This window comes from Triticum aestivum, chromosome 4A (genome assembly GCF_018294505.1).
Source record: "Triticum aestivum cultivar Chinese Spring chromosome 4A, IWGSC CS RefSeq v2.1, whole genome shotgun sequence".
In the NCBI taxonomy this organism is placed as follows: Eukaryota; Viridiplantae; Streptophyta; class Magnoliopsida; order Poales; family Poaceae; genus Triticum; species Triticum aestivum.
Window position 1 is genome coordinate 564720723 of NC_057803.1, and position 16614 is coordinate 564737336.

A 16614-nucleotide genomic window follows, 5' to 3' on the forward strand; every position below is an offset into this window, starting at 1 on the left:
TCTCTGTGAGTATTTTTTATTGGAGACCTATCCCCAATGTCGCATCGCATCTTTAATTTAGGACATATCGCACAGCAAGCCTCTGACAATTAGTCAGTCGAGGTTTCAAGCGTTTGTAATGCCCATTTTCATGCACCAGTAATGAAGATTCTATAAATTGTACTTTGAATTATAACTAGCTAAAGAGTCCTGTGTGTTGCAATAGAAAAAATATACCATACGTCCTTAACCCAATAGCCATGACTCAAGACCTCAATATGTCCATGTCTTTTATTTTAACATGACATCCCAACTATAGACCTCAATAGGTCCATGTCTTTTATTTTAACATGACATCCCATCTATGTTACCGCTTATCCCCTTCACGTCTTCACCAATGGTGGCCTCAACACTCACATAATTACAATGTGTTTGAATGTGGTCAATCTTAAAGCGTCTCTCGGCATAAGATGAGAAATATTTTGTTTTTTTATTGAGAGATTTAGCTGAGGCATGCATGTGTGTTATCTATTTTTTTTTGTCACCAATCTGGTTTTGCTGAGATGTTTATTTGCAATCTGGATAGACACTGGTACAAAAGAAAGACAAATCATGCACTATTGATTAAGGTTGTACCATAAATAATATTTAAAAAATAATTAACAGATAAACATATTCAGATTCTACATATTTTCTAATCAAATTTTATATATAACATGTTAAAATTAGAATTGGGGCTTAAAAGATGTGGATATTTTGGAAAACCATTTATTCTAGATAGACCGTGGGTTGATTAACCCAAATATCCGGGGGGGGGGGGGGGGGGGGGGGTTATGTGAAAATGAAAATAAATGAATCAGTTCTTTCTTTGACTTAAAAATGGACTGCGAGTTAATTACCAGAAAGGCAGGGGATTTTCAAAAAAATGCAAACATAACACTTTTTAATGTAACTTAAAGATGGACTACAGATTAGTAATTGAAAAGGTAGGGGGGTTTCTGTAAAACCATGGAATATATGATTCTACCCTTATTAGTATGTACTAGATCATTGATGACGCGCGTTGCCGTGCCCGTTTATTTTGAAAGTAGAATGATAGGAATTCTTGTAAATATATGAAGGCAAAAGCTGCGTGCACCAGGCTGCCTTTTTTGTTTTATATGAAGGCAAAAGCTAAACAAAACCAAAATGTGAACTACGGGAAACTAAAATACGGTGAAATAAGTTGTTCCAAGCATGTTTCCCTTTTGTTTTGATATAAGAGATACTTCAATCAGTAGTAAGTAGAAATTGAAAAGGAGAAAATATGTTTTGTTCACAATAACAAGAATTGAAATTGCCTCGGCCTCTTTTGTGTCGGCTTACATACATGATAATATACTTATTAAATACCTCCATGGGCCTACCTCTAGAGCATCAGTTTAAAGCACGAGCAACTTCTCCGTCGAATAACACAACACTTGTAGCTGATATTATAATTGGTAGATCACTTTGAAGTTACAATGCAAAGAAGAGGATCCTCCATAGTTGGTAGTATTTAGCAGTGATCATCAAATAAAGACATTCTAAAGCTGCATAAAAAGTGCACATGAATCTACACCATGTTGTGATTTGGAGAGGGGCATGTGCTCCATAACCTGAATATTAGGATATACTCATGTGAAAAGATCCTAGATTTTCGTCCTCAAGGCTACTGATTCCAAAATCCTTTTTATAATTCTTCAGCCCCTGTTAATAAGAACAGTATTATTTTCACATCAGATTGATAAACGAAATATAAATAGTATCAAAAGATAATGGATATCAATTATTTGTTATCATTCTACCTTTAAGAGTTTGAGTGCCGGTTGCGGATCAGCCTTCTCGTCTTGTTAGTTACAATGTCAAGAACATGATAAACACATAATATTACAATTAAGCAAGATGTTAGTAGGTTGCACAATTATAAAGTTAAGAAATCTAGCAATTATCAATGCTCGAATGTGAGAAATCTTCTCTTTGGTACTCTTATTTGAAATTGGATCGCATGCTTTAGAGAGAGATAATTAATCTATCGGATGATGGTGTCATGGTGATATATACAGTAACATGGATTTAAGATGTTGATAAGAATCTTGTATATTGTGCAATATAATTGACCAATTCCAGCATATATAGTCATTGTTTGCATTTTACTGTCAGGAAAAAATCCATTGGTTTGCTTTTAGTTGCTTAATCTGAAGAGAAGAGGGGAAGAAAAAGGTAGGACAAATGCAAATGAAATACAAAAGGTACATGAAAAACATTGCCTAGAGGTCAAATGAAATAAATTTTGTATTGCAAAGTAAGGAATCCAACATCACGTACTTGCACTGGAATTAAGTTCCTGCATATGCTACTGGAATCAAGTCATTGTTCTGTTGGTACCTTATCACCCCATTGAAACTGAAGATATGGTATAGAAAGATGTTATTTGATTTAAGAATGTTGAATGAATTTGGGATTATATAATATACATGATTGGCTTTAGATTTATAACATCAATATATTGCATCTATAACAGATTTGCTACCTGTCAAGTAGATGGTTAAAAAGCTTTCTCCTTGGTCACTCAGGATTTCCTTCTCTGAAAGCATATAAGCATGAAACACAAAGTCAGTCGCCACATATTAATTCATACAAATGCAAGCCGAGAGAAGTCAACCCACATGAACGGTGTTCGTTTGTAGGAGTTTGCAGGAGATCTAGCCTAGCAACACAATGTGATGCACCATGGCATGCCATTTCTGAAGTGAACAACAATTTAATCCCTGCCTGATCAGCAAAATGGAAAATAAATAAACATATAAGAAGATGACAATTTACAGAAATTTATGATAAAGATTTTCTATTGAGATTTAATTATGAGAAAAAGTGCTAATGGCCCGCCTTAAAAAGAATTGAAAGGGATCACAAAATATAAAAATGGAATCAACAAAGTAATGAGCATACATGGGAATTTAATTTGGATTGAAGGAAGTTCAAATGGCATACCATGAGAAGAAAATGGTCAGATGGATACAATTCCTAACCAAGAGCAGATTGTTGAAATCCTGGGGAAACAAATCGGAAAATAAATTTTGAAGGCACCAAACATATCTTATAGGGGGTGACCGAGCGAAAGATAAGGATACACTTTAAACTAGACATGTTCGTACGAATGTGAAATGTGGTTTCTAGTCACCAACGACAAGCTAGGAACATGAAGAAAATAATGAAACAGATTAAGGCAAGTAAAATACTTTGGAGTCATCACCTTAGTTTCATGGAAGTACGTATTGAAGCAGGGATTTGAATTAAACATCAGTACAAATGGGGATTTAGGACTGAAAAATATTACGTTTAAAGGGGAGAGTTGGATCAATAGATCTAATATATGTAGTACTACTAACAAGTGTAGAAACTGAGGATTTTGGCTCGGCACACAGAATAGCAATTTTGGTTCCATAATATCTAGATAAAGTAAAAGGAAAGGTAAAGAGAAAGAAATCACCCGCAATGCAAGAACAATAGACTAAAATCAGATGCGAATTTTGAATTTAGGCATTGATCGATGTGCAAATTAAAGGAATAACACGAGGGCAGAGGAGAGGGTCAGGATATGCTGATCCGTAGCAAGTGACACGGTAAAAGAAGAGTGCCCATCGGCAGTAGCACATAATGAAAAACAAACATACCGTTTCTAAGAAGAACTTACTGATTGATGTAAGCACACTATCAACGTCAACCGGCATGACTGATCGCCGTGCACCCCCAACAAACAACATCACCCACCTGCATTACAGGAAGAGAGAGGAGAAGCGATCGATTGAGACCAATGGATCAGGACGCGAGACCCCGCATAAGACAAAGGGACGAACTGTAGGAAAGGAAACATCTCAAGGGAGGGTGAAAGGTTGAAGGAACGGCGCCCTCTGATGGCAGCTCTCCTAGGGACGCTGGTTCTAGAGGCGCCACCGCAAGGCCAACTGGCAAATCACGGTTGGCTCCGCTGCCCGAGGTCAAGGATGCGGGATGGCCGCTGCCGCTCTCGCCTAGCTTCGGCCGCCATACGGGGGTTTGCTCACGAAAGGACGGAGGAGCGACGCGGCGGTTTTTTTAGGGGTTGCGATGCAGTGGTTTAACACCAGACGGGAAGTGGTACAGCTGAAAGCCCATTGGGCCCAATTTAACACCAGAAGGTCAAAATTGTTATGAGAGTAGCGGCCTAGTACCGTTAGCGCTCCTTAGTGAACTATGCAAGCGGACGTGGGATTAAGGGCTAATCTGATGGCCAGAAACGACTGAAAGTGAAGATCGGACGGCTACAAATGTTAACACCCTGAGAGGGCAGGAAAGATGCTTAGTTATAATGTATTTAAATAGATATAGATATAGATTGGCACGACGATGACAAATTTAGTTTGCACGCATAACGATTTTCTGGCAGAAAAATGAATTGAGATGGATTTGCCATGCTCGCCAACTAAATTTGCCATCATTAGAGAACACAAATTCTTTTGATGGGAGATCAGATAACACAATTTGCCGTGAAAATGTTTGATTTGTCATCGTAAAAATTTTGACGTCCAATTTATACTTGCGTCCAACTTTAAATGTGTAATAATAGTTAATCATCTATTCGTGCAATTTTCTCTTTGTTTTGGCAGGTTACGTGGCAATTTCTTGAGGGGCTGGTGCGCCTGGCCTAGGTAGGCCTAGGTAGGCCAGGGCGCCACCCCTCAGCCCATGTAGGCCTCCGGGACAGGTGGGACCCACCAGTGGACCTTCGGAACATTTCAGAACTCCCTGATACAACTATCTAAAAAGACCAAACTTTTCCCGGAACCCCGAAAACCACTTTCCTTATATGAAATTTTACCTCCAGACTATTCCGAAGCTCCTCGTGGTGCCCCGCATCCCATCCGAGACTCCGAACTACCTTCAGACTCACCATTACGAATATCCCAATACTACCCTAGCGTTATCGAACGTAAGTGTGACCCTATGGGTTCGAGAACATGCAGACATGACCGAGACACCTCTCTGATCAATAATCAATAACGGGACGTTGACGCCAATAATGACTCTTACATATTCAATGAAGTTTTTTATCGGTCTGGACCACGATGTCACGGATTCAGATAATCCTGTATGCAATTCCCTTTGCGTCGCGATATTTTACTTGCCCAAGTTTCAACCGTCGGTATCGCCATACCTAGTTCAATCTCGTTACCGGCAAGTTCTCTTTACTTGTTCCATAATACAATATCCCCGTGACTAAATACTTTAGTCACATGCTTGCAAGCTACTTAGGATATTGTGTTACCGAGAGGGCCCAGAGATATCTCTGCTTCACATGGAGTGACAAATCTCAGTCTCGATCCATGCAACCCAACTAGTACCTTCAAAAATACTTGAAGAGTACCTTTATGATCACCCAGTTACAGAGTACATTTGATAACCAACATTCTTCTGGTATTAGGGAGTGGCACGAGCTCATGGTCCAAGGAACAGATACTTGACATTACAAAAGTTGTAGCAATTAAACTAAGTGGCACGATCAGATGCTAAGCTTATGATTGGGTCTGTCTATCACATCATTCTCGTACTGATGTGATCCCATTATTAAATGACAACTCATGTGTATGGTTAAGAAACCTTATTCATCTTTAATCAGCGAGCTAGTCTAGTAAAGGCTCAATAGGGACACGGTGTTTGTTTATGTATCCACACATGTATTTGAGTTTTCGATTAATACAATTATAGCATGAAGAATAAACATTTATCAATAACAAGGAAATGTGATAATAGCAACTTTAGTATTGCCTCTAGGGCATATTTCCAACACTGGCCGTTGGCAGGGCAGTTGCATGTCGAGGCCGGACATGAAACTGGCCATCGTCGGGGACAATTGCATCTCAAAGGTGGGCATGCAACTGAAACAAGGACATTCCCCCCTTGGGGATCATCTTGCGATGTTGTTCTAGTGCGGTGGGTGAAAGAAAAGAAAACAGAAACGCCATCATCGAACCATCCCCCTAGCGGCACACACAATTGGTCGTGTTGGGGGCAGTTGCGTGTCAAGGATGGACATGCAACTAGAGAAAAATGACATTTTCCCACTGGAGTTCGTCTTGCGATATTGTTCTCATTCGGATGGCTAATCTTGTCGAGTGAGACTTAGCGATAAAACAAACAGAAACAGGGCTACACACGATCAAACATATTACCGGTAAGGCACATGTCCGTCAAATTGGATGGCTAATCTTGTCAAGTGAGACTTAGTTAAATTTCAGTCGACTGAGATTTAGCCAAACTGTTATTCAAAGTCCCAACGGATGAAAAAGGACATACAATATATTTATAACATTGACGACAACACGAGAAAAGGGTGCAACGAAAGCACACATCACAATGGCTTATTGTCAAGCCACCGCTGAGCCATGGCCAATCCTTGTTTAGGCCGGTAGCTTACAGCTGTATGACCTCCACCCTGCGTACGTAAGAAGCAAACCATGATTTATACTGTCACATCGGTCTATTGTCAGTAATAAACGCGATGGGTTTTGTATTATGCATCGAAATAATAGATAGAAGGGAAAATGATATAACCTTTACTGTTGCAAATATCATATGGTTTGCATATGCAATTGTAAATCTGCGCAAGAAAATGTATTCCTTAGTCAGACAATACAAAACCAACATATAGCTGAAACATGAAGCATGCAAAATTCTTTTGCTGACAAGGTTATGCACTTCCCCAACGGAACGCTAATTTGCTAAACTTATATGCAATAGAACTTCTCTTTTGCCAGGGTCTATGTGTGTATAGGTAATTCCATCATGCTGTAGCATTGTGTCCTTTATATGCTTTGATTGATGTAACTCCTGGTTTTCCGAGTGAGGATGTTCAGTCGGATTGTAATCCATTGAAGGGTTAGCAATGTTTAAACTTGGTCTAAAGTGGAAGGCAAAATCAAGAAGAGAGAGACTTAACCCTGCAGACTGGCCATCCACATGCCATGCTCTCCAGTTATCAACAATGGAGAAGTTGAAGGATCTTATCCACGCATGTGTTCCCAAAAATGGTACCAAAAGATCATGGTCTCCGCTGCGCGCACGGGTCATGATTTTAAGACATGGAAAAATATACAACTAGCATATGAAAATCCTCTCGCAAGAGAAAATATAACCGTGTGTTACAACTCCGGAATTCTCCTTTGGTATTTTCACCTGAATACAAGCGCACGGTAGCCCCTGGTGGTGAGGTTGAACTGGTACCCTATGCTACTTGGGACGTCGTGTGTATAGGGGAATTCACTGCTGCATCTTACCCACTTGCCAATGGTTCCCTATATGCCATAGTTGTGCAATCATTAATCATCACAACAACATTTCAAATAATTCATAAGCAATGACGGCATCAATTTAAGTTCAGAGCAACCGAAGTGTGTATAACTTTATTGCGTAGGCATGCTTTCAGGAAGGTTTTTCTTTTCTTTTTTGATGAAATGAAGTTGAATCTCGATTTCATTGACGAAACCAAGTCACTAAAAATTGAAAGCAAAACCCATACAGGCGGCCAGCTATTTAGAAAAACAGAGAAGATATCAAGTGGTCACCTTCTTGATCTTAAGAGCATCTCTAGTCCTGTTGTAATTCGCCCAAATGTTAGATAGGTAGTACCGATATGACTTCATTCAGAAAGCAATTCAGACAAATTCACATTAGAGGAACGATAGACAAGTCATCTAATTCAACAGTTCATACTCGATAAAATCTTCTATAGATTTAACACTCCAGGGATAATACTAACTTACGAAACAATTGATAGTGGGATCAGCAGATGATTCGGTTGGCTGAATCTGTTCTTCTGATAGAAACCTACTTCTTGAAGCATCATCCTTCACAGGTTTGGGAGCAGCACGTACACATCTATCATCTAAGATATATCCCTCGTCAACTTCAGAAATGAGCTGCAATACAAGAGAACAATGTCCATAATCAAATTTAGCTGCTACAAGTAATTTCATAAATATAATGTAGAGTTTGTTTCCTAGAACAGGTGTAGGATGAGGACCTTGCTCCCACTTTGTACTTTGCATTTTGTATATATTTGATTAATGAAAATTACCGTAGAACAATTGTTCTATAGTTACGAGGTTCAAAAATAAATAAATGTAATATAGTCTAGTAATAGAATCTTACTTTTTGAATGGTATTTAGAACCCCCGCGCACATTTTAGTCACTGAGGTTACATAGTCTCCATCACAGCTCGCCATTGCAGCCTTTGAGAAAGAAAAGGAAAACAAAATCATGATTTTCTCACTGCACTTTGTCAAAATGTATTATTGTGGAATTACCTCATATAGTTGATCTGATATAATTCCAACACCATGAGCATATGGTATTTTGGTGTTGAAATCATCAAATGCGGAGCCTGTAATAGGGTTGCCAACTAGATAGCCCTGTAAAAAATTGAATTAAGAGAACAAAGAAAAGAAAATATACGATTTCACATTACTTGCATACCCATTTTGTTATTACCTATATATACAATCTATCTAAAACAAAGTGATCATTTCAAGGCTAGGATTACTTGCCTTGAGATTAATCTCAGGTTGCCTTCTTTGTTCGTTTCCTGGAGTAAAGCAAAATCGAAAAGAACATTATGAACGGCCTTTGTTGCATAGGTCGGGTGATGTATTACCCTTTATAGAAAAAAACATGAACGGGCATGTGTCCAAGTTAAAAGGTGGGGACCATAAAGATTTATCCAAGAAGAAAAAAAAGAAGGAAAGAGCAACATTTAACTTCTAGAATTCTTCTAATCCATCAATGATTGTCATGTCTAGATTTGGTCCCCAAACTCTAAAGTAAGGAAAACCTGGTCCCTTGCCACTTTGGACCGATACATGACACCAAGACAATGTTGCGAACCAATCTGTGGTTGAATGGTTAGAGGGACCGTGGTATTCCTAACCCATCAGGGCTCAAGTCCTGGTGTTCGCATTTATTTCTGGATTTATTTCAGGATGTCCGGCGATGCGCATTTAGTGGGAGAAGACGTTCCCGTCGACGACGAGGTGCCTACAGAAGATCCTCATATGGGTAGGGAGTGCGTATGTGTGTTCATAGAAGTGAATGTATGCGCGTGTATATAAGCGCTTGCGTCTCTACTGTGTTAGAAAAAAAAGACACTGAGACAATGTTTGACCGACATAAATTGACTCCTTCCTTATGAAGATAGCAGTGGTGACCAACGGTCAAACGTTGCCACGGTGTCATGCCTTAGTGAAAAGCATTGCACTCATCAAAACCACTCAAAATAGAGTGAATGTACAGCTCCAGGTTCCATACCCGCTTTAGACCTAACTCTATACGGAGTCGGCCATATGTAGCAACCCTCTTTCTATTTTCACCCTCACTTTGGAGAAAAAGGATATCCAGATATGGAACCTACATGTTTATATGTTGGTGTCTCCTAAGAGCATCTCCAGCCAAGCCTTCAAGAAGGTCTCCAGGCGATTTTTCGGCCGCCGGCGTAAAAAAATCGGCCCAGTCGCGCCTCCAAGGGCCCAGTTTTCGCCGGCTCGAGTCGAAATTGGCGCCGGCGGACCCAATCCGAACCCGGCGCGCTGGGGGTCGCTCGGGGGCGCCGGGCGAATCGTTTTTGGCGCGAAGAGCCGCGGGCCAGCTGCGTCAGCGACTCGACTCTCTTCTCGCCGTTTCGTCGTCCTCATCGCCTCGTTTCCCGCGGCGAATCAATGCCAAAGCTGCCGCGCTGCGCGTGCTGCCGCGCCGGTCAGCCTCCATTGATGCCTCACGGGGGGCGCAGTGAAGGCCGGGCGACGCGCGTCCCCTCGGCCGCCACACCATCAAGCCACGCGTAACGCGCCGGCCAAGCCTACCACACGGCGCCTCCGCCTATATATGCCGACCACCAGCGCGCCGGAGGCACGCACAGATACTCCACCGCCAACGCGCCCATTTCCCCCCCTTCCTCCTCTCGCCGTCTCCAGTTCAGAAGAATGGTCGAGCGCTTTCCAGGCGACGGCGAATGGCTTCGGGCGCCGCCATCTTCACGAGGACGAGGCTCGCGTCCTTTTCAAGGCCGAGTACCCGGTCCTGCCGGACATGCGGGTGCCCGGGGCTCGGAGGATCAGCGCCGGCGGCGTGGCGGTGCCACCACCACCCACCGGGGTGGCGCGGCGTGCGGAGATCGCACGTATCCGCGCGTCCCTGCCGCGGGTGGCGAGGGAGGGGCCACGGTACGTCCCCGACAGCCCGCTCTGAGAGCCCTACTTCCGTCGCCGTCACGCCGAGCAGCTCGAGGCCACCAACGGCGTCGTGCCCTCCGGCAGGCTCAACTCCGAGGGCCGGCGCCGGTGGTGGGGCATGCCTGGCCGCACGTTGGAGGCCGTCCTTGAGTACATCGAGGGCGGCAACACGCCGCGCCTCGAGTACCCCGCTCCCCCGTCCTTCTCACGCCGCCGTGGAAGCTCCTGGACGTCGAGGCGCATGGAGCGGCCCAGGGCGTCCTCCTCCTTGTTCGGCCGCTCGTAGGGCTCTCCCTGCCTCCGTCCCGGCAAGCCGGAGCCCCAGGACACGCCTGTCAGCGCGCGCACCCGCAGCTCCGGCGTCCGCATCGGCGACTCTGCCCCCCCCCCCCCACCGGCCGCTTCGTCCTCGTCGAGCCCAAGCAGGAGCCCGGCCTCCCCGCGGAGTACGAGGAGATAGCCCGGCGCGGCTTCTCCGACGAGGATGCCCTGCAGTGGGCGCGGGACGACTAGCTCCGCGACGAGATGGTCCGGCAGCGCCGGGCCCTGGAGGAGATCGCCACCCGCAAGCGTGGGCGCGACGACGAGCACGGCATCGTGGTCCTCGACAGCGACGACAACGACGCCCCAGGACCGTCCAACCCGCCGCGCCAACCGGGGGAGGGATGCAGCAGGGACGGCGGCGGCGGAGACGACGACGGCGGCGGCGGCGACTACACGCGGTTCTACCGCCTCCTCGGCATGTAGAACTGCAAAGGCGGGCGGCGGGCGGCGAGCGGCGAGGTAGACGACGAGGTAGACGACGATGGAGACGGCGGGGGCAGCCCGTGCTAGTTTTTTTTGTAAAATATGTTTAAATTTGAACGAACTCGCCGATGTTTGCGTTAAATTTGAGCCGTATTTGCGCCGTATTTGACTTTTTTCAAAAAACGTGGGCGCCGCGACTGGGGGACATCACGCCTCCAGTGCGCGGTTTAGCGCCGGTGCGCCCCCAGGCGGCGATTTTTAGCCCCTCCTGGGGGGCCAACGGCTGGAGATGCTCTAACCTATAGCAAGGTGGGGCTAAGCTAATCAACACGGATAACTTAAGATATTCTATCACTTTGCGGCAACTACAGATCTAATCCCTTCTGGCTCCACCGTCCAGCCCGTGGATTCTCCTTCCCTTTGCCTAGTGCTCCAACGGTCGGTGATGGGGGAGGGGAATCCCAATGCCTTCGTTCCGGCTAGTACGTTGGGTTAGGTTTTTTCTTGCAGGGACGGCGTTCAGGCTGATGGCGACATCTCACCTTCGAGATGGTCTTCCGGGCTTCGATCCTCCTTGAGTTCACTCATCAGAAAGGATCGACGAAGCTCCAGCGTAGATTCCTGCTGTGACGATATTAAGGTTTCTCGCATAGCGTTCACGACGGCAACATACGGTGTCCAATGCTACAGATCGATTCAAGGGTTCAGCGGTGACGACTACAGCTACACAGGCAGGTCCTTAGGGTCACATGCACGACGACTTCCTGGCTCAACAAGGTCAGGCCGGCTCTAGTAGGGGAGCTGCGACACAGGCGCATAAGCTTTTGGTGGCGTTAATGGTCGTCCGTGGTTCAGAGACCTTAGTGTAATTTTTATTATGTTGAAGATGCTTTATACTTTTGATGAACTTTTAGAATAGATCCATATCCTTTTTCACAAAAATGAAAAAATGGGGTACAGTGGAAGGCTTGCTGCAGTTTGCACGCAGCCATCTAAATGCGTCCGTCCACTACTTATCTTAAGGGGTCCGCAATGCGTCGTTTGTTAAGACATGATTTATTTATATTTAAGATAGGATATGCATAGTGTTATCCAGAGTTACCTTGTGAGATGTATTGTGCGATGACTGGAATCATCTTTCCAGCATATGAACTTCCTCCAAGGTAAAAAGGATTTGAAATATAGCGTGGGTGATCACTGAACCACTACACATAAATAGGCATAGGATGTAAGCAACTGCCACACACAATTATTGGAAAAACAGTAAGTGTTTCTTCTCACCTTCTTCAGAAATGTGACAACTTGCGAAGAAGACGAGATGTCCCCGACATCATAACCTTTGGGATCACGAGCATACGAGAAGCCAGAACCGACAGGAGAATCCAAGAAGATGATGCTTGCGATCTGCGTATTGACAGGCTAACAAATCAGAGAAAGGAAACATCTCCAGTGCTGCAGTGTTATGACTGAATATCTCACCTTCGACCATGAGTAGGGATTAGAGACCAGCTGCGGCAAACTACCATTATAAGGTGCTAACACAAAATTTATAGGACCTGCGAAAAAACATCATGGACAGTAAAAGGAACATCATGGATCAATGGATGGATATCGCCATATCGGAAATCTAGCCATCAGCAAAATTGCACAAAGCATTCGCCCCGCTTTATATATGAAGCCCAAACGCCGAACCGATACAGCGGGCGCGTGTGTGTGGTGGTGTTCAAGCAAGTCAAAAGATTAAAAAAAAGACAACTGAGAGGATGGCGAGGACGCCATCTACCTGGAACTGAGCAAGAAAACAGGAGTCGGCAAACCTAACATGAGGCAACCTAGACTACCAAAGGGGAACTTAACCACACCGCCTTGGGAAACCACCGGACCCCAACGCAACGAGTACACCAAGCTATCGCCGAAGAGGGCAAGCATCTGTCCTCTTGCTTCGGGCCATGAAGCTCCGATCCTTGCAGTGGATAGTGAGGACCGAGTACGGTGACTACATGGACACGTGTAAATGATAGGAGACCAACGAATCAATTTCATGCCAAAGACAACGAAACCTGACATCAAGATCAAAGCAAGCCCGAAGGCACCGACACACTGCAACTGGAAGGTGCCAGAGTTCCCCGATGACGCCCCCAGGTGGGTAACGGCGCAGAGCGCCACCACCGTCGATCAAAAAACAACGGGCTAGGGTTTTCACCGGAACCCTGACACGAAGAAGAAACCGACAACGACGCCATCAAGAGGTAATTGACACCCGAGGCATCACCATCATCGGTGCCAAAAGCGCGGAGCTTTTGCTTGGATCCTCGCCATTGCCATCTGAGGTACCCTAGACCCAACCCAACCAGAGGAAAATGCCTCATTGCCAGCACGAGACCTCCAGATCCAGACAAGGAGCCGCCACCGCCGAAGCCACCATGAGGAAGGATCACCCACCACCCCTCCCCTCACTACCCCTATAGCCAAGAGAAGGCCCCACCACACTGACGTGCTGCTTGCCGCGGAGCCAAGCGCGCAGCCTCAACATTCAGGGTCGTCATCCTGGCATCCAAGACGGACCCACCACAACCATCGAAGCAACAGGGCGTCCGAGAACCATGCACCAAGACACGGACAATGTCAGCATGGAACTGCCATCGGTTAGGACCAGGCATCACCGATGTTGCCCCACGTGCAGAGAGTCCCACCATGGCCGGGGGCACGGATCCTTGAGGCCAGCTAGCATCGTCCCCGGGTCTGCCATAGAAGACAGGCCGCCGGAGCGGTGGGCCTCAACGGGCCGGATCCGGTCTAGCCCTCAAGGCCACGACAAATCTACCCCTAGATCCACTACACCACCGGATGTCAGAACCCTGCACGCCACCACTGTTGTTGTCGACCATGGCCTGGCGCGAGCACCATCTGCTCCGCGCCGGCGAGGGGGGCGCCTGCGTTGCCCGAGTTCACATCCCCACCTCTGACTGAGTCGCATGTGCTCTCTGATGAGTAGTAAAATAAAAAATAGTAAAAAGTAAAAAATATTTTTTTAGCAAACTTTGACAAATGCTTTGTATGCTTGCAAAAATTTATCATGAATGACATTCATGGAAGTCGAGGCAAAAAAACAAAGTCGACGCTCTGAAATGCAATTTTTTAAAACATTTTGTAGTGTTGATTTTTTTTTGCCATGACTCCCACGAATGTAATTTCATGATGAAAATTTTCAAGCACTAAAAACATTTGTCAAAGTTTGCCAGAAAAACAGATTATTTTCATTATTTTCAGATTTTAGTGTTCATTCCGAGCTCATTTGAGCTGGGGAGGACTTTCGCTCTGGCTTTGTGAATTGGTCTCTTGTTGTTTCTCTCCCCATTGTCTGTTCTTTGTTTCTCTCCCCACTATCTCTCCGCCCCTCTCTCTCAATTTTCTCTAAGTTTTCTCTTTGGGTCCTCACACCCGAGGTCGCCACCGCGCCAGATCCAGATGCACGTCGCCGCCTCTTGAGCACGCCGTCCGCCACATGCCCACGCCACTCAGCGCTGACGCGCAACTCTCCACCACCGCGCCCCACCCCCAGCACGACGCCCCTGCCGGCCAGCCGTGCCCTGATGAGCAAGAGGGTATAAGCATATCCATCATCCATGGCGAACTGACAAAACCGTCGCTCCACTTTTAGATATGGACCAGGAGGTGGTGCAACGTGGCATCTACCGCGTCGATGACGGCGGGTCCCGACAGCATGGTGCAACAGAGTCTCAGTGTCGGATGCATCTCGATGGACGTACGCAGGGAGGTGGCGTTGTCTGGTGTCATGGTGGCGTCGACGGCAGGCTTGACATGGTTGATGCGGTAGTGTCTGCTCTGAAGATGAAACGGTGGAAGACGGCGGCGGTGGACTCTGATGTGTGCCCCAGACCCGGCAAGCTGGGGGCCTCCGGCTTTAGATGTTAGGCTTTGATGCGAGGTTTGTTTGGTATTCGGCTCGGACTATGACAGTCCTTCATCAACTGAATAGTAGTAGATGTTGTCAAGATGGTGTCTTCAGACTTACTAATGTATTACTTTGTACATTCTTTATGAATAATCAATAAAATGTCTGTAGGTCGGGGTCATCCTCTTTTTCAAAAAAAAAACTTTGAGATTGTGAGGGGCTAACCGACTTCGAAGACCATGCCGCTGAAGCCCGAGCAACCGGGCCCGCCGGTGAGCCACAGGATGACGGGGTCCGTGCCGGGGCTCCTCTCCGACTCGACGAAGTAGTAGAAGAGCTCCGTCCCGGTCTCCTCCTCCACGCCCACGTATCTGCCATGCACGGCATGCAATTCCGGACGGCCATGAGAGGCTCCTGGCCATTTCAAGATCGAACCAGCGACAGGCTTACCCGGTTTCGAGGTAGAAGGGGAGAGGGCCGTCGAATCCTGGCAGGCGGGTGACCACCGTCGACGCCGACGCCGACGCCGAGCGCGAGAGCAGCAGAAGCAGGAGGCCGGGAACGAGATGCAGCACCGGCAAGTGGTGGCGTCGCCCAGCGGTAGGCGTCCGGAGAAGCTTGACAGGCATATTGTTCTTTCTTTCTTGCTTGCTTTTCCGGGTGCTAGCTAGCTTGTAGGAGTAGTTGTAGGCACGGGCCTCGTTTAGTACTACAACTCCAGCAGTGCTGCTCGCGTCGATTTAAATGAACTAGTGGTACTGGATGAGCAAGAATGATTGACGGATCACCTACTCATTGTTGTTGTCATGTCACAAGAAAAAAATGACGGTGTGGATCATGTTGTCACCAAGATAGCATGCGTGATTGGCTCAACAGGCCCCAAACGGTATAGATAATGAATGTAGGAAATCAGCTGAAATTTGCGTGTGCATGCGAGTTTTCTACCCCTCCGTGTCCCACATTTTCACACCGCGCAAGAGGGGGGAGACTCTAAGATGACGTCCACGCTATGTCTCCCAAATCGCTACTCATCCATGCATGTTCCACGCATGCTTAAGATAGTGCAAAAATGAGTTGAGTAGAGATACGTCTCTGTCAGCGTGCAAGGCGTGCATGTATAAGTATAACAAAACCGATGGTGTAGCCTCAGGTCAAAAAAAAAAAACGGATGGTGTAGCCGTATGCATGTCATTTTTTTAGTCGATTTGCATGGAATTTGATACTCCGTCCGTTCCTAAATATTTGTCTTTCTAGACATTTTAAATGTATTATAAAATACGGATGTATGTAGACATATTTTAAAGCGTAGATTTACTCATTTTACTTTATATGTAGTCATTTGTTGAAATCTTTAGAAAGACAAATATTTAAGAACGGAGGAAGTATATGCGTACGACGACTGGATCAGAGGTAATCCAACCGATGTAATGAAGATTAAGAAAAATGGAGACATGATAGAGTATCGTTGCGTTTTGCATGATCCTCTTGTGCGTCCTTGTTGGTTCTGTGAAGAAACAGTGTGAATGAACAGCAACAATCGCTATTGATTGATGTCGATGATGGACAAATTTATATCCCTGAAAGGGACGCGTCGCACAGGCGTGATGTTTACAAGAGGCACGGTCTGAACGACGCGTCCGTTACATTAGGATGCGATCGTTCGGGAGAGAAACCGGTTGTCGGTTCTACAG

General features: G+C 45.8%; 1 protein-coding gene across 3 annotated transcripts; it reads right to left on the reverse strand.

Moving 5' to 3' along the window:
- Positions 1 to 6230: 6230 nt before the first annotated feature.
- Positions 6231 to 15657, reverse strand: LOC123086990 (serine carboxypeptidase-like 7). Of its 3 annotated transcripts, XM_044508865.1 has the most exons (14): positions 15374 to 15634; positions 15149 to 15294; positions 12487 to 12563; positions 12289 to 12411; positions 12110 to 12212; positions 8584 to 8621; positions 8344 to 8448; positions 8188 to 8268; positions 7800 to 7955; positions 7602 to 7673; positions 7213 to 7331; positions 6977 to 7090; positions 6592 to 6637; positions 6231 to 6472 (listed from the first exon to the last, which is right to left on the reverse strand). In XM_044508865.1, the coding sequence occupies exons 1-14, from the start codon at positions 15550 to 15552 to the stop codon at positions 6389 to 6391; spliced, it is 1443 nt and encodes a 480-aa protein (XP_044364800.1). In that variant the 5' UTR covers positions 15553 to 15634; the 3' UTR covers positions 6231 to 6388. The 3 variants fall into 3 exon arrangements, 2 of the variants coding, with proteins under 2 accessions (XP_044364800.1, XP_044364799.1); XR_006441197.1 differs by having other exon boundaries at positions 6592 to 7090; positions 15374 to 15657; XM_044508864.1 differs by lacking the exon at positions 6231 to 6472 and having other exon boundaries at positions 6491 to 7090; positions 15374 to 15657.
- Positions 15658 to 16614: the final 957 nt, after the last annotated feature.